This window comes from Phycodurus eques, chromosome 14 (assembly GCF_024500275.1).
Source record: "Phycodurus eques isolate BA_2022a chromosome 14, UOR_Pequ_1.1, whole genome shotgun sequence".
Taxonomy (NCBI): Eukaryota; Metazoa; Chordata; class Actinopteri; order Syngnathiformes; family Syngnathidae; genus Phycodurus; species Phycodurus eques.
Window position 1 is genome coordinate 17,898,708 of NC_084538.1, and position 18,342 is coordinate 17,917,049.

Consider the following 18,342-nt stretch of genomic DNA (forward strand, 5'->3'; position numbering starts at 1 on the left):
GAGAAGAGCCTCAGTGCTGATGCTGCGTGTGGATGAGGTGGTCTCCCCCAGCCTCACCTGCTGTGTCCTGCCCGTTAGAAAGCTGTAAATCCACTGGCAGATGGCAGGTGAGACGCTGAGTTGGAGAAGCTTGGAGGAAAGGAGTTCAGGGATGGTGGTGTTGAACGCTGAGCTGAAGTCCACGAACAGGATCCTTGCGTAGGTGTCGAGGTGTTCTAGGATGATGAGTGTTTCCCTGCAGATATTTACTGGAGCTCAACGTCACTGTACTTAAGAAATAACTAGCCTGGTAACTTGTCGTAGCCCGTGATGTTCTTTATAACAATAGAAGTTTGACTTCAGGCATTCCTTTTCTTTGTCTTTAACAAGGAGGACTCCAGTGACACAGATGAAAGTAAGATCTGCCTCCAAACCACAACCTACATTCAGCACTTTGGAATGCTTTAAGAAACAGATTCAAGGAATATGACCTCTGCCTCTTTTTGACTTATCCCCTCTAACCACTGCCGCTTGTTTAAGGACTTTTGCCACTGCACTTGATTTTCTTGGTGTTCGTCGCAGGGCAGCGCGCAAGGACGACTGTGCAAGCTTGCCCATATTTGGAAGTGCTTGTGGAGCCGCAAACCTGTAAGTAATAGGCTTTTCCCGGTGGTTTGTCTGTTGCTGTTAGCACTCAGAAATTATTCAGCCAGCCCCTCTGCTATTGGATGTGCCTTCTGACATCACTGTGATGCCGCTCTCAAATTAAAACATTTTTAATTCAAGGGCAAACGCCCACCTTGCTGTAACGTGACATGGCGTTCCATCCATGCGCCTTCGCAGCACATACACAGTTTGTCAACAGCGCGCTGTGTGTTACTAAGTGCAGAGTGAAAAGGCCTTTAGGCCTTCAAAATCACAACAGAACACCTTTCCAAGATACTGGTTCTGTGCCCATTCTCAGTCGTGCGGTACTGCCCACATTTTTTAAGGGAGTTGGCCTCTACAATCCTTCTAGGTCTCCTTTGGTGCTGTGGCTGTTGGCGCTGGAGCAGTTGTGTTGCTGCTGACACCATTAAATACAAATTTGTCAGCATTTTGACCATCTAGAAATGTAACATTACATTTTCTATTTTTATTTAAGCTCTATTTAACCAGGAATAGTCCCAATGAGATTCAGAATCTCTTTTGCAAGGTAGTCCGGGCCAAGACAGCAGCACAATAGTTCCATATAAAATACACATTAAATACACAATTAAAAACAATCAACAGGAGTTACAGTGTGCAAATCACATCAATACATCAGGATTGTGAAAATAAGAGAATTCAGTACTCAAATGTTCCGTAATGCTTATTTTAAACTGCTTTATACTTTGCAAATAATCCAGTCTAAAATGATGGTGCAAATGCTATGAATGCAATTTCACCAAAGACAGTCATTGTCTGTGGAATGACAAACATAATTTGTCCATCAGATCGCAGATTGGCGCTAGGTGGCTTTTGGAATCAAGTGAGAACATAAATAAGGAGGCAGGTCACACGGAAGAGTCTTAAAAAGGAAACTGTACTAATGTTCCTATCAACGACAGTGTAGAGAAGGCCAACCGACATTTTTGTGTAAACTACAGGGATGAGTGGAGTGACAAATGTTCGATTCCCGATTGGACCTCACCAGGGAGGCATCCTAACCAAATTCCAGAGTAACTCATTTCAGCAGCTTGTATCCACAATTTGGTTCTTTTGGTCACAACCCACAGCTCGTAACCATAGATGAGGGTAGTTACGTAGATCGACAGATAAATCGTTGAACTTTCGGCTCAGCTCCTTCTTCACCACGACAGACACGACGCGACACACACATAGTCCGCATCACTGTAGACCCTGCACCAGTCGAGCTTGCACTCAATTATTCCCTCACTCTTGAACATGACCCCCAGATACTTGTACTCCTCCACTCCACTAGGAATTCTAGACAGATGGGCGATGCAGAGCATAGGATCAAAAAAGGGGTCACGATAGCCCATACATTGCCCGCTCACAACTGTAATTACAATTACAGTATTATTGTTACTCCTTTCACAAGCATGAAACATGATTTCACACGACATTCCCTTTCATCGTTTCAATTAAAGCAAAAACAAAAACAAGATTTCAAAGGAAGCCTTAAAGTCTTCAAATGGTCATGTACTCAGGATCAACACGTGAATGTTGAGGAGATGATGCTACACACTCATAGTACGCTATTGATGCTGTTCAGTACATTGCGGCGTACAGTACCCAAAGGAAGTTGGTCCCAAATAAAAGCAAACAAGCTTTCAAAGGAAGCCTTTGAGACTTCAAACGGCCATGTACTCAGGATCGACACGTGAATGTTGAGAGGACGATGCCGCAGACTCATAGTACACTATTGATGCTGTTCAGTACATTGCGACGTACAGTATTTCCAGACAGCATACAGTACGGTGATGAGCATATTTGGGCTTAGTGTTAAGTAGTGTAAGGCAATGCCATAGCATTGTTGCTGGCTTACCTCTGCTGGAAAAGGCCAAATATTTTGGAAGTGATTAGTGGACACAGAAAAATCATGTAGTGGAACCTCCACAGGCCAACAGCATCATTTTAGGGTCATTATGTCAAATAATTAAAAAAAAGAAAATACAACAATCTTCAGAATTCAAACCAGGATTAATGGTGAAGTTTTGCTTTTGGTTCTTGGCTTCTGGGTGACACTTTTTCCACAAACAACTTAAACAAAGCGTATTCACAGAAGACAAAGACAAGAAGTATAAGACCATATTGCATGTGTTGTCACTTGTTATCATAGTTAAGTATTGTTTTATTTACATTTACAGTGGGTAACTTGAGTTAAATTTAAGAATGGTTTAGAAATTGTCCTAATAAGGTGGACTGGCCTATAGTCTTCTGTCATAAAAGTTTTATGTAGAATGGTATGAGCATGTCAGAAATAGAAATTATAGATACATGCACCAAAATGTAGCAAATACAACATAAAAAATGCAAAATCAGCAACACTATGTACTTTCCCCACTAGAAATAGAACAGCAATAACCCAAATAAATTTTATACTTGTAAGAACCCATGAAATGTAAGTAAAATTGCTAAGACCACAGTGATAGTGTGATTTATTTATTTTAATTTTTTTCCCCCAGCATTCTCTACATACTGGGTAGTTGCTTCAGGCTCCTTTATAGATGTCGGCGTCATCTGGCCTGCCCTCTTAACATATGAAGCTGAGAGTGGCGTCCTCTTCTTCGTCTTCTTTTTTTCTAATGAGTCACCTCGTCTGTGTTAACTGACAAAAAGACATAAGACAACTACTAGCCTCAGAGGCACGAATGAAATCGTCAAGATGATTCAATTTGAAACAGTAAAACTGGATGAAATTTTACCACATTTTATCAGTCAACTTAAGCTGTTTTCAACCTTCATTTTACCACTTAAAAATAGCAGTTAACTTATTTTAACACTTGTATGATGATGAATGACAAAATGTTAGAGTGGTGAACCCCTGTTTATTGCAGGGTTCCAGACCGACCGATATAGAGAAATCAAAATGTAATCAAATGTAACTTTTCATCTTACTGTGAGAAAGTAATTGGAATAGTTACACTACTATTACATTTACAACAGGGTAACTTGTAACCAAGTACATTTCCAAAGTAAACCTCCCAACAATGCCTGTCAGCCTGTCACATTGAAAATGGGTGGGTTCAAACAAAAGGGGCTTCCAAGTTCGAGTCCAAAAACCTTGAAATTAAAGCTAAGATGATGGAATTGTCCTCAATGTTGCAACACGTTAGGGTAGTGTATATGCAAGAAGATGATTTCTTCATGAAAATGAGGCAAATATGTATTGATGCTAACTCCTCCGCGCTGCATACAACATTCCACTTCCTGTCTAACGCTAACATTAGATGTGCATCGTAAAAGAGGACGTGTTATGGAAATTGTACTTTTTATTTCCTTCTAAACTAAAAGCTGGGCCTCTGGAGTGCCTGCCTGGTCATCCATCAAGTGGGAGATTACACAACCCACTTTTGTGAGTTGCCTAATCTTAAAATGTGTCAGGGACAATTGAGCTCATGATGAAAAGCTTTGACACTATTCCTGTTATACCTTTTATATAATAATAAAAATATTTGTACGTACGACATGTTGGATATTTAAAACTATACAATGACAATGTTTCAACAACCCCTTTCATAAGTGACGTGGAAATTAGAGGCACCATTCCCATCACGCAAAGTCACTGAAGCAAGTTCTTTTTGTTTTTGTTTTTTCTCTCTCTCGTGCAATGGTTGCAAACCAGTCACTTTCACTCCCATAGCTTTCCCATAACCAAGCAGAGGAGGGGAAAGACACGCAGAACACCTCCTCCACTGTTTGGAGTTTTTCACTTTTCCCAATATCCCTCCCATTATTCTTTCCCCCCTTGCATGACTCTATATTTGTGGCCTTTGGCATATTCTCATTTTCCATTCTGTCGGTCCTTCTGCCCGCCATCTGTCTTTAACATTGCTCCTCCTCACTGACTTTCCATTAGATTAACAAACAATGAGAGATTTTTGTCCCTTGGAAGGCCCACTGTGACCTGTATGAATATCCAGAAAGCACAGGACTGCACATATTTATTTCCAAGTGGGGTTTATGTCTGTACAATACAAATGATCGCAGTTGTGGTGTGGAAAAACCATTCAGGAGAGCTGACGGTCCAGTTTTGTTTCCATTAGGGTGCTATTTGTGTAATACCACCACCTCGTGGGAAGAGGGCTTATTACAGCACAGATAAACGTACGACTGATCAGTTTAGAAAAAGAGGGGACAAAATAAAATAATTTATTGAGTATTTAAAGCAAATAAAATTGCAAAGGAGTACAACGCCAAACGGGTGTAAAAATTAGTGTTACATGATATCAAAATAATAAAGTAAAATGAGTTGAATGAAAATGTTCGAAAGAAAGAAGAATATTTGGACTTTATTCTCATATTTTCCCCCACAATATTACAATTATATTCTCAGAGTTTTGTTCATGTAATAATAGAAATGTAGCCACATTTTATAGTTGTATCATTTTGAGTTTTTGCTTCATAGTGTTACTTTTTCTTTTCAGTATGCCTTAATATGTCTTCATACTCAGCATGGTTCATTTTAGGCTTCATTAACACAGGTTGCTGCTGGGAAAATGTAAACGTTTTATCTTTGATAGTTTTCTTGAAATACTTCTAATTTCTACTCATTAAAATTCTGGATTTGTTTGCCATAATATTACGAGCTAAAAAGGTTTTTGTTGTCATATATCTTCTTTTGTGTGTATAATATTTTTTAGAATTTTTGACATGAGCTTTGAGCCTCTCCAGGATGTCAATGGAGTGGTTGATAACGAGCGCCAACCAGGTCAGGCCGAAGAATATCCAGGAGGCCATGAGGACACTGTACCACTCTGGGTACACCTTGTCTGGGTTACTGTCTGCAAATGAAACATCCAAATATGATGACGATGGCGGTGATAAAGCCTGATGAGCGTGTACGGAGATGTACCAGCCACAAAGTCTCCAAAGCCGATGGTGCTGAGGGTGATGAAGCAGTAGTAGATGGCCTGTGAGTAGGTCCAACCTTCATGGAGCTGGAACACGACTATTGGAGCGATGAAGAAGATGAGGGCTCCCGACAGGTAGGACACCAAGTGGACGAAGAAGCGTGTAACGCCTCTACGAGGCGAAAAGAGGGAGGTGAAAGGTCAACAAAACCATTGTAAAAAAATGTCCTCACCTGTCTGCCGGTCTTCCCCTCAATGATGCGCATGTACTTGCCCACCCTGTTGAGCAACACCATATTAAGCGGGATGCCAAAAATGGCAAAGATGTCTTTATAATCTGTGACATGTTTTTGTCAAAATACCCAAGGATCCACAATTATGCAACACGTTTTAGGATGTCTTGTGCAAGTGAGCCAGGCCTGATACGGTGTAGCCCGCTGGGCTGCCCTCCTCTACGAAATTACCAACCCCGGTCTAACCCGGCTCAGATGCACAGTTGCACCGTCAGCCATGTCGGATTTGTATCGTTCACGAAAATAGCGCCCATACAAACAGATTACCATTCACACTCACATTGACACTGTTACTGAGGAGGAAACGGAAGTGACCCAGATTGCCTGCGTGGAAGACAAGCAAGTGAACCACCTCACTGTTTGTGAGCAACACTAAACTAACCTACTGTTGTGACCACAGTGGCAGCAAACACAGCTGAGTTGGTGAATTTCCAAAATCCATGTGTGGTGCTGTTGCCTTTCAAACTCAGGCCCACTTTGGACGCATCTTGAATAACCTACAAAACGACAACAACAAGATGAAAAACCAAATGCCTGCAGACACAGTGTTGACGTTTGTTTTCTTGTGGTTTAAGCGAGGGTCAAGACACTTCTCAGAAATCAAGAGTCAGCGAGTTACATAACAGTCATCATCTCTGTGTGAAATACAGCCAGGAAAGACTAAATGTTCACACATCTGCAGCCTTGTGATCTACAAGAAGTGACATATCATCAATGACGTAATGCAACCTCCTCTCACCTTTTGAAAATGTGTCATTTCAACAGTAGCTTGCTGTACTTAAATAGGTTCTTCGTGTCCCTGAACTTTACTTGAAACATTTGTTTTGGGACAGTTTTTTTTGACTTTTACTCCCTACATTTGAAAACCGACATCGGCTTTATACTTCTTACTTTTTTAAGGTCATTTCTTTTTTCAGTCCCTGCGATGCTGTCACATAATGATGATAGCACAACATATTCAGAGAAGCAAGATATTCCCCATCCAATTCTTCATCAATTGTTAGATGTCGTCGGCTCCAAGAATAATTCATGGCGAATGTGCTGTGCCGGCCTAAAAAAACAGATTCTAGTATTCAAAAATGTTGATCATTTCATTCATTTTCCTTTTCATTTCTTCATCATCATCATCATCATCAATCGGATCATTAACTTATCTAGCTATTTTACTTATTCGTCACTTCACAACGCCAGCAATCCTACGGTAACGTTGTTTTGTGTCAAGTTATTGTTTTTCTTATGTAAGTTAATAAATGAGGGAAACATTTTTTGTGTGCAGAGAAGTTTTTGTTGTACCAAGTTACCAAAACAGATATCGCATTTAAAAGACAAAAATTCATTGATGTAAAGTGTACGTTTTTACTTTTTTTTTTTTTTTTTTAAGGAGTTGAATCAGTACTTCAACCTTTATGAGTCTTTTTTTTTTTTTTTTTTTTAAACACAAGTATCTGTATTTCTAAAGTACAGTGGGAGTACATTTTCCACCTTTGGATTTCAATTCACTCCATTTTATTCCTTTTACAAACCTATAGCGACAATTATTAAAAGACTTTTTGTAATCAACTATTTAAGGGTTGGCATAAAATAGTTGAAACTTTTACTACGAAGTCTCCTATTATCATCAAATTAGTCTCTATTGGTCCTGCAATTGGAAAAGAGCAGCAAAATGGAGAGAACAGATTTAGAATATCAGGCATTGAGATCGAATGAACCACTACACCATCAGTGACTCTTTTTATATTTTTGTCAATATGACCTCATAGGTAATGCCAGGGGGGGGCCACTTGTTTCTCCTCCCGAATAAGATGTTGATTCCGCAAATGATAGGAAGTGAATATTAAAGTGTCACTACGAAAGATGTGTTTTAAATCGGCGAGAGCAGTTCGCTTGAAATCTGAAAATTGAGAGTAAAACCATGACATGTAGTTATTCTAGCTGTCATCGTCACCAAAGCAACATTTTCTTTGGCGAGGATGTGCGGTAAAGAAAACTCAAGGATGTGGTGTGCATTTGGAAGTGAATGATGGTTCAAATGTGGCCCAAGGGTCCAACTGCAAACAGGACACGGTCAGGACTTTTCAGCCTATGACTTTTCAATATGACAGTATGACATGCTGTAAATTATTACTGAGCAGCCAGCTCGAGGCTTTGTGGTAATTACATGTCGAATGCAAATGAAGTTGATGCTCCATTAAAACTTGTCTTTCACACACTAAATGAAGCAATTGTGTACCTAGAAGCTGTAGAATCATAGCAAAAAAAAAAAAAAAGAGAGAAAAATCATGTTTTGCGTAGGTACAGCTTAAAAGAGCATCTGTTGAAGTATTTTAATGGGAGACATGCTGTCTGAAAGCAAATTGTAGGAACCGTATAAAAGCAAAGCGGTTAGATGGAAATCAGGTGGTCCCCCATTTAATGCCACAGGGTGTTAAGCTCTTCTCAGTAAAGCTAATGGCAGACTAGGAATGAATCCTTCAAGCACTTGCATGAAATACTTGCCTTGTCTTCAAGTATGGAACGATTCCAGCAGATATCAGATCGCTGGCGAGATCTTTTCTTTTTTTTAAATTCTATGCTCTTTATGCATCCATGATTCACTCATCCGTTTTCGATACCACTCATTATGTTCAGGGTGGAACGGAACTGGAGCCCATCCAGGATGACTTCTGGCGAAAGGCAGACCACACCTGGTCGCCAGTCAAACACCGGGCACATTTTGAAAAACTATTGTTCACACTGTCCAGGATATTTTGGGAATGAGGGAGGGCACCGCACAAGCACAGTAAGACCGAAGGCCGGATTCTCACCCCAAACCGCAGAATTGTGAGGCAGACTTGCACACAACTCATCCACCTTGCTGTCCCCATTTTCTTCCCGGATGTACAATCATTTAAATCAATAATGTATCTATACAATCAATTTGTCTTTCATTAAATCCAATTACAACTTTCTTTATCATCATCACATTTCTTCATTGATAGGCCGGGAGAAATTCCAAGGGTCTACTGTCTTAAAGCTCAATTTTAATTTTCCCAATATGGTGTGCCTTATAATTGCAAGTATGTTGCTAAATACAGAAAAAAAAACAGCCGCCATTTTCTTTGCATTTCCCTGCGCCGGATTTTGGCCACGTGAATTTAGTGGCGGTCCACCAAAATCGCGTTTCACATTGTTTCGTGCATGGTAATAATTTTTCTTTTTTGATTACTTTGCCCATCACCAGCTCGTTTTTGAGATTTTCAATTCAGATGAGATTTTCTGCGGGTCTAACAAAGATGAAAATGTTCCCTGATTTCGGCATCCAAAGTCACACATTCATAGGATTGGGACACAATAGGAATCAATATGGTTGTGATTCACTGTTATTATTCTTGTTTTCTGTGACGTTTTAAGTAAATCTGACGATGCACATAGACTGGTGTTTTGACATTTTTTTGTGACATACCTAGTGTAGGCTCCAATTCACCTGCGACCGGTATAGAAAGTGGATGGATAGATGAATGTGCACGTACACACTGGGACTTAAGGGTTGGATAGCACAGTGCTCACTGTTAGTGTTTGTCATCACCTGACTCACCTCCTCGAGGCCATCTTGGTCCAGACACGTGTACGTCGACAACAGCTTCTGTTTGTTCATCAATAAATCACTGATAATAAATCTCCGAGATCCCCCTCCAACTTCCAAAATACCACCCCGCCAATGAGCACGTAGGCCACATAAACCCCTCCCGGCATAAGGATGGAGGGCACTCGGGCCAAATTGAACATTTCCTTTATTCCTATCTCGATTCCCTGTGGAAGATATTTTTTTTTTTTGGGGGGGGGGGGGGGGGGGGGGTGAATAACTCCAGGTAAACACCAGAGCTCCCTGTATGAGCGTTGACTGCACAAATGTACAGGCAAATCAAACTCCGCCCGCACTACTGTTTCAATCACATCAGAGGCCTGTCATGCAAATTTGGTGTGCGGAGATGAGATGCCGGCTGTGGCTGAACCGCATTATAAAGTCAGATTTCACTATTTGTAGCCACAAACACACAGAATAGCTGACAAAAGTCATTTCAGGACCAGCATTTGAACCACCGGCAGATTTTTCCACGAACCAAACGACAAAGTGATAGAGTATTTACATTTCATCCATAAAGACAAGCTTTCTTACTGGTTGAAAAGTAAGGGGGGTGACAAAGTGTCCATTTTATAAGCAAATACAATGTGACAGGTAGAAGCCACTTTTGTCCTTCTTTTCTGGAGTCACTTCTGTGTGTAATGTGCTCTCAGGCTACCTCGCATCCTGATTAATGTGTTTGCTCGAGATAGCCCAAACACACGCTATTCACCGGATTTGTCCGTCGGCACACAAACACAGCTGTTGACTCACATGTTCATGCATTTATACTGAATACACAAAGTCTCCCTAGCCCTGTTCAAATGCCAGGTGTGACAAAAACAAGACCAAAATAAATAAATCATTTCAAAACCTTTTGCACCATTAATATGATTTATATTCTGTAAGACTAAATTGGAGAAAAAAAGAAATCTTTTCAAGAGGGGAAGTTAAAATAAACAACTGCGATGTGAGTTGCAGAAGTATGCAAACCGTCTTGTAACTGGGGATGTGGACGGGTTCAAAAATGTTAAAGTAAATAAACTAAAACGAATCTTACATGGGAGTCAGCACACATCATTCAAAGTGCCCCTGATTAACCCCAAATAAAGTTAAGATGTTGGAATAGGCTTTTCCCAACATTTTTGTAGTCACATTTTACAGCACAAGCCGTCGTCCGCAAAGAGCTCCCACAGCATCAGAGCCATCTCATTGTTCAAAGGTATTAGTCAAGAGAACAGTACAAAAGAATTTCCAAGCCATTAAATATACCTTGGAACAGAGTGAAGACAGTCATCATCAAGTGGAGAAAATATAGCACAATAGTGACATCACCAAGAACTGGACGCCAACAGCAACATTGAAGGGCAAAGACGGAAAAACATCCAAGCATGGCTACATTGTGTGAAAACACCTAAACACATAATCCAGTTACGGAGATGGAAAGTATATATTTTAAAAGGGCCTTTTCAAAGATAATAATGAAATGTATGTTTATTATTACGTGTATTGTAGATAAGATATTCGACATATCACACAATTCTCAGTAGGATGCAGTACAGTTCTACACCACTGCCAGCTGAAACTAGAATTTGCATTATTGTTAAACAGCATCAATCACAACTGACTTTTATTATCGCTTTGTTTTTGTTTTGATCCAGCTCTTGTATGGTATATCATTAGATTGTGGAGGCTAATAAAGTGTCCAGTATGCACATTCGATGCACGAGAATTTCAGTTCTGCCGAGTCATGTATTACAATAAAAAAAAAAAAAAAAGTACATACAGAATAGTACAAAAACAATATCAGTCTATCAGAATAATTGCAACAAAATACATGGCAATCTCAACGTTTCTTTCTTCTTGAAAGTTTCTACAGTGTGTGGTGACTCCGGTCGGCGTCGTGAGGTAGACTTGTCAAACTGGAGTGTTTTTCTTGCCGAAGCATCGCATGAAAATGGGATGCATAGAGGCGATAATATGAATGACCAAAGGGGGCAATGATTTTTTTGTGAAAGACAGTAATGCATGCCGCACAAAAAGTCTTGAAACGTAATTTGACTTTGCCTACAGGGATAAAATACAATAGCATCAAACCTGTACTTAACATTCATTCCACTATGTCAATATTCCAACCCAGCTCATGTGTCAGATCTTTGAGGTGTCCTCCAGTTTACCGGATGACACAACCCCATCCTCCGCTTGCTTCTTAAAGCCTGGATGAGCCAAGCCGATCACATGCGCCATTATTCTTGATCCCATGCCGAGGATAAGAGCAAGCCAGGCCAAGGCAAAGATGATCCATATACCTGCCAGGCTACGGTACAGAGAGATGTACTCCTTGTCTGGGTCGGTCCCTGTGAGAGTAGACATCTTATTAGGATACAATACTTCTATCGATCACAAAACTAACCAAACCGAAAACCTTTCCCCACCATTACTGCTCGTTTGCGCTCTCTACTCACCCACCACATAATCTCCAAACCCAATGGTGCTGAGGGTAATGAAAGCAAAGTAGAAGCCCTCGCCGAATGTCCAGCCTTCCACGTAACTGAACAGAAGCGGGGGGATGACCAGAAACAGCAGACTACCGGTGATGAAAAAGGAGCTCACTGCCAACGCCTCCAGTGTTTGCTACAGAGGAGCACGGCAAACGCATACTTGAACATTCCGCACGGAGCCCGACATAACAGACGTTACAACCAAAGACCAAACCAAAGTTTATTCTAGGTGTATTACTACCTTGTGTGGAACCACTGAGACCATGCCTCTCTCCAGGCGACCCAGGTGAATGGTGAGACACTTGCCCAACTGTTTGAGGAAGGCCAGGTTGAGCGGGATGCCGCACAGAGCGTAAAAGACACAGAACACCTGACCGGACACAGTGCTGGGAGACAGGTTCCCGTAACCTGTGAATCATACGACGACTTGTCATTCGGCCCAGTTCGGACATAAAACCGCCTGCCAGGCCTACAAGGCTCTCACCTATTGTTGTGACCACAGTGCCGGCAAAAAAGAAGGCGCTGCTGAAATCCCAGTTACTGGGGTTAGTCGAGTTGCCCGACGGATTCACGCCCCGTTCCCATGCATCTAAAATCACCTGCGAATGCATCCGTACATCCGTTCATTTACATCGGATTTGTTTTTACAGAACTAGAAATTGCAGTTTCAATATAAATTCCACGTGAAACCTGAAACATTCTGCTGCCAAACTGAAAAAAAAAAACATAACATACAGTAGTACACTATATACAGTATCATAGCAACCACCATACAAAATGTCCACTCTGATCAGTGATTCACAGCACAAGGGTGTGCCCTAAGAGATTAATTTGTCTGAAAATGATTATCTATTAATCACACATATATCTTTGTTTCTCTATCTATGCCAGCGACGTATCGTGACAGGCAAAACACATGTTTTAGTGTGCTACTAGTAGCACTAGTGGTAAGCAGGCTCCCTTCCGCGGTATGCAAAAAAAAATACTGAATTAAGTGTTCGCACTGCCAATAATGTTCCAGTGGCTTGAACTTCTTTTGAATCCAGTCAGTACATTTTGTGAGGTACATTTCAGTTGTATTAAACTTTTAAGTACAATACATTGTTCATTTAATGTTTTAGAGCTGTTTTGAAGCATTAACTTAGCTAAAAGAATTAAACTTCTATGTGCAATATATTTTAAATGAATTATTATTTCAGTCGGTTTTTCTTGTGTTTTGCTGATTTTCAAACTCCACAATGTTACTTTGGCTTGAAATAATATTAAATGTAATTTATGTTCGCTTTTTTGATGAACACTACCTACTAAGGGCCTACTACGCTACTATATTTTCATGTTGGTCATTGTGGTGGTACTTGGAGTGCCAAGTATTTTTTTTTTTTTTTTTTTTTTTTGACGTGATACTTAGTGTACAGTACAAAGTTTGAGGACCACTGCCTTAAAGGCTGTGAGCTATATAGAGGAAAACATCTGAGTAATCCAACTGGATAAGGGATCACATCAGAATCATGTTGTGACATCAGCGAACTATGGTTGGATGCTAAGGGTGATGTCATGGCATCATTATCGAATCATAGCTTTTGGTGAGAGATGATTAAAAATGTTTTTTTTTTTTTTTAAATCTCACTTGTTCCAAGCAAGCCATCCAATTGCATTCTATTCAAGTTTGAATTGTTGAGAAATAGCAACGGTATTACATCACTGACGCTACTGTCGAGCACATTACATACACACAACCCTGACAAGATTGATCGATTGTTGATTTATTAGGTCAGGCAGTTAAGTGCTCAGCATTTTATTAGTATGTGCTTTGCCCTTTAATTCTATTGATCTTTTGCCGTTTTTTCTTTTCCTCCTCAAATTTACTCAATGATTAAAATAGACAAGCTGTTGACAGGGTTACAACTACACTGACTAAGCTGTCTGTTTACCATCACATTAATGGCAAAGTTTTGTGCTACAGCAGATTAACAGACAGGAACAAAAACAAGCCAAACCTGAACAAACTTCTCCAAGGCCTGTCCATCCAGGCAGGTGTAATTAGCCAAGAAATTCAATTTCTCCAGTTGGAAGTGGTTTCGGTTGTTGCTCTCAGCCTCTCGCTCCAGAATTTGGAAAATGATGGCTCCAAATAGCAGATACGTGAGGTGGGCCAGAGCCAGAAGTACCGTCCAGCTCACTTTGACACGGACCAGCTGGATCCTCGCCATCAAAAACTTGCCCCTAAGCCACAATGGACACACAGGCTGGTGCACAGATTGAGGTTTAGAATTGAAGAAACGGTTTAACATTAAAGGCCTTGAGTAAATATGCAGATTTTTGAAAAGATTCCATGGAGACTGATGCCATTATTGTTGAATAAAAAAGAAGTCTTTTCTTTTATCTATCTTTACGTTCCGACAATATAATACAAGTGTTGTTCTTCAGTAAAGCTGCATCTTGTGACCATGGATTGCCCTCCAAAGGTAGCGCATCCACACTCACTGCTCCTCCTCTGATTGGTCAGAGAAGCCCACTATCTTGTGGGACATGATTTATGGCTCGCTCGGGTGATGACTAAACACCTCTTCTACATTAGGGCGACATCTGGACACAAACACACAACTGTTTAGACCGTTTGCACTAATAAGGAAGCATTTTGTCTGTAGAACAAAAGTTAATATTTCACCTGACTGCTGTTGGGCGGTTCAGCAGTTCAGTAGAGCTGTGTGCACTGTTAACCCTAAGGACACTGTCAAGTCAAGTGGAAACCCAAGGATAATGCAAATCCACCACAAATGATTTAACACCCTTGCGGAAATTGTCAAAGTAATACAGACTGGTGCCACAGCTTGACATGTGTCAAAGGGGAGTAATTTACTTTCATCATATATGGACAATTTGAAAATCTTTGTTTTTTTTCTTTCCTGAAGACGCCTGCTAGAACAATCATACAACGTTTTCACCAGCTTGAGAAGGCGTTAATGTTAATGGTCGAGTGGGAGGAAAAGAGTTGACATTTTGGAGATGTGAACCGAGCGGTACTTGACTGCGAGCCATAAAGCGCCCAGTTGAAAGATGCCTCAAGAGGGAACCTAATGGATTTCTGTGGTTTTTGTGTTTTAAAGGCATGTAAAGAATCATCGACCATATGGCCACAACAATTGTCTTAGTTGTTCAGAATTTTTACAAGCACTGCTATCCTTCTCTTTTTTAGATGGACTAATAATGCTGTAGGAAAACAGAACACTATTAAGATTGTGACATTTTTTTTCCCCGCCAGTAATTTACCAACCAGAACATTAGGTACACAAGCACAATGCCATCGAACAACTCCTGCATGCACAAATAAAACGTAACTTTTTTTCCTGACACTCTCAGAGCTATTAGTTTAAAATTCAGTATATTATTGTAGCTGTAGTTTGTAGTATTGTAGAAATGCTTTACAGAATGTGAGGTGTAATATTTGACCCCTCTAACAAAAAGCAATCTAATCGAAATACTTCTCTGGTGTATTAGCTCAGGTATATTATAAAATAATGATGTTTTTTTTTTTTTTTTTTTTTAAAGTCATATAATGTCTATCTATCCCTTATCTATATCCCTTGTCCCACTGCTAGCGTGAAGGGTGAGCTGGAAAGGCAGGGTGCGCCCCATACTGCTTGCCAGCCAAACGCAGAGCACATACTGTATAGCCAAACATATTTCACAGTCACATTCACACCGATGGACACATTTGAATCTTCATTTCCCTTATTCTGATGAGCATTGTCTGGAAGCATGAGATGTGAGTTAGCTTTAAGGAACCATTTGGCACTCAGTCAGTCTACCAGTCAGAAAATGCCATTCAAAACACAAAAACATGATGAAAACCACCCGATAAAATAACAGCTGCCATGACTTATTTCAAGAAGACTCAGTCTTTCTCCAAGGCAACTCAGATGCCTTGATGCAAATGGTGCAGCTGCTTGTCATCTGTCAAACAAATCAATGCAAAGCCATGCAAACAGATTGTTCCCACGTGGTTGCGCTCTCTCTTTGGTGGTGGGTGCGCAGCAACGGCTCCGAGGAGGTTGGATGCCTTGATTTTGATGATCCCCATATGCTGACAGAGGCATCGAATCAGTCAGGAGCTTTGAGACAGCCGGATGGGACAAATCTGCATCGGAATTTGCATTATTGTTGTAAAGTAAAAGCATAAATAGCACAACTGGGTCTTCTTCATACCCGTCAGACCGCTCGGACGTGCACAAGCAGGGCTCTAAGAAGCACTTTTACGGTCCCTAATATGAAGGAGACAGTCCAACTGTTTACAGTTCCTTAAACAACCATTGTCGTATGCAAGTACATTTTTGGAGTTTGAATTCAAATTGAACTACTGGAACTCACCGTTTGCAAATATTGGTAATAAAGACTCAATGCAAATTAAACTTAGTCATGGTGTCCCGCAGGAGTCTGTGCTTGGACCAGTACTCTTTAGTCTCTAACGTGCTTCCCTTGGGTAGTATTACAGTGTTCCCTCGTTTTTCGCGGTTAATGGGGACCAGAACAAAAGGCAAAAGGTGAAGAAAACGCACATTTTCGTGTATGTGGGTACCAGAATGTTTAAAATATGTAAACAGTATTTATACTTTACATATTTGAGGCAAAGATTACAACAGTACACATATTTACTTAAATCTTTAATTCTAAAACCTTATACAGTAATTGACATTCATCAACATTGCCTTCTGAGAGAGGCGAAGAGGCTTGCGTTGGTGGCGGAGTAGAGGCTCTCACTTGACTCGTAGAGGCTTTAGGTTCACTCGGAGTCTCTTCTGCTGGAGGTGCTGATGGTGTCGCTGGGGTTTTACCTTGGGGAAAAAACATGGTGAGGCCTAGTTGTTGTCTTTGTTTTTCCTTTTGCTTCAAAATTCCCCTTTACAAGGACATAACCCCGTCTCTTATTACGCGGGGTTACCACACGTTTTGCTTCCTTATCGAAGCAGTTTTGCGGATGTTTGCTTCCTCTTTCTCGATGTACCGCACTGTAGATTCATTCCCGCCATAAGATGCATAACTTCTGCCCTCTTTGATCAAATTTAAAAGTTCCACTTTTTCGCTGATGGTCATCATCTACTTCTTCCTCTCGGGTGCCCCGGAGGAAGCTTTCGCAGGGGCACAGCGCTTAGGCGGCATTGTAAGGGCTTAACTAATCAAAAAAGGTTATCGCTTAATCAAAAAAAGTTATTGCGAACACAACAGCGTGGACGAGACTGGCGAGACACAACATGCTGCGATGATGAACAGCCAATCAGCTCACGGGATAAATCCACCCGTGCTCTCATTGGTCGATGTCGCGCCGGGAACCAATCACGCGCCTTGTGTGAGTGCCGTATAGTACAGGCAGTACAAAGCCTCTGAGTCAACTCATCTCTTTGTTTGGAATGCAGGGAAACGAAACAACGCGTCTTTCCGCAATATGGCTGCCGATATGGCTGTATTTTTTATTCTTTTATACTTTTTTATTCTAATATTTTGGAAAAACCCGCGAAGCACTGAAACCGCAAAACGTGACGCGCGAAGTGGCGAGGGAACACTGTATTAGAAAATACTCATAGTATTACAAAACAATCTGTCAGCTTCCACTGCAATGCTGATGACACAACTCTACCTATCTACAAAACCTCAGAAAACTAATCAGTTAACCAATCTTCAGGCATGCCTAAAAGAAATCAAGTTGCATGACCGATTATTTCCTACTATTGAACTCTGATAAAACCGAAGTAATCATCCTTGGCTCCCACAACCGCAGAGGCAAAGCTTCCAGTGAGATAGCCACTTTAGATTCATTTGCACCCGCCCCAAACAGCACAGTGGGGAACTTCGTTATCACCTATGACCAGGATTTATCATTCAACACGGACAGCCTTCTTTCACTTGCGTAACATCAAAAAATGTGAAACTTCTTGCCATTAGCCAATGCTGAAAAACTACCGAAAACGACTTTGTCTTTAACCCACAGGTGTCAAACTCAAGGCCAAATCCAGCCAGCCACATCATTTTATCAGGCTCACAAGCTACTGAGAGCCAATACGAGAGCTCAATCAATAATACGATTAAAAAAAAAAAAACTGATAGGTATTGTTGAAACAAGTTTTATTATAACGTGTATGATAGCTAATATCATACTTAGCAATACAATTTTTACAGCACCTTTACAGTAATTTAACTATAACCACCACAATAATAACAGTAATATCAAGTAATGGATTTTGTACCACTTATCCAGGTGAACTGGAGACTATCCCAGTTGACATCCATTTCATCAAAACTGAGCATTTTTACACTTTGCGTCTTTTTACAGCTTATGTAATTCATCTTTGTGCAAATATTAACATTCAAGAAGTCACAACTCATGACATTGGAGCCAGCTGGCTTGCTCTTGTTGT

General features: G+C 40.7%; 2 protein-coding genes across 2 annotated transcripts; both read right to left on the minus strand.

Annotated features, from left to right (window-relative positions):
- Positions 1–1,808: 1,808 nt before the first annotated feature.
- On the minus strand, positions 1,809–10,728 carry LOC133413049 (potassium channel subfamily K member 17-like). The gene is given in 9 exon segments (XM_061696933.1): positions 1,809–1,947; positions 2,510–2,514; positions 5,338–5,468; positions 5,540–5,700; positions 5,763–5,874; positions 6,213–6,327; positions 9,396–9,481; positions 9,484–9,606; positions 10,704–10,728. Coding segments are annotated over 9 exon segments (897 nt in total).
- Positions 10,729–11,579: 851 nt separating this feature from the next.
- On the minus strand, positions 11,580–14,142 carry LOC133412935 (potassium channel subfamily K member 16-like). Its single transcript, XM_061696718.1, has 5 exons — positions 13,930–14,142; positions 12,417–12,531; positions 12,174–12,340; positions 11,897–12,065; positions 11,580–11,788 (listed from the first exon to the last, which is right to left on the minus strand). The coding sequence occupies exons 1-5, from the start codon at positions 14,140–14,142 to the stop codon at positions 11,580–11,582; spliced, it is 873 nt and encodes a 290-aa protein (XP_061552702.1).
- Between the last annotated feature and the right edge of the window lie 4,200 nt (positions 14,143–18,342).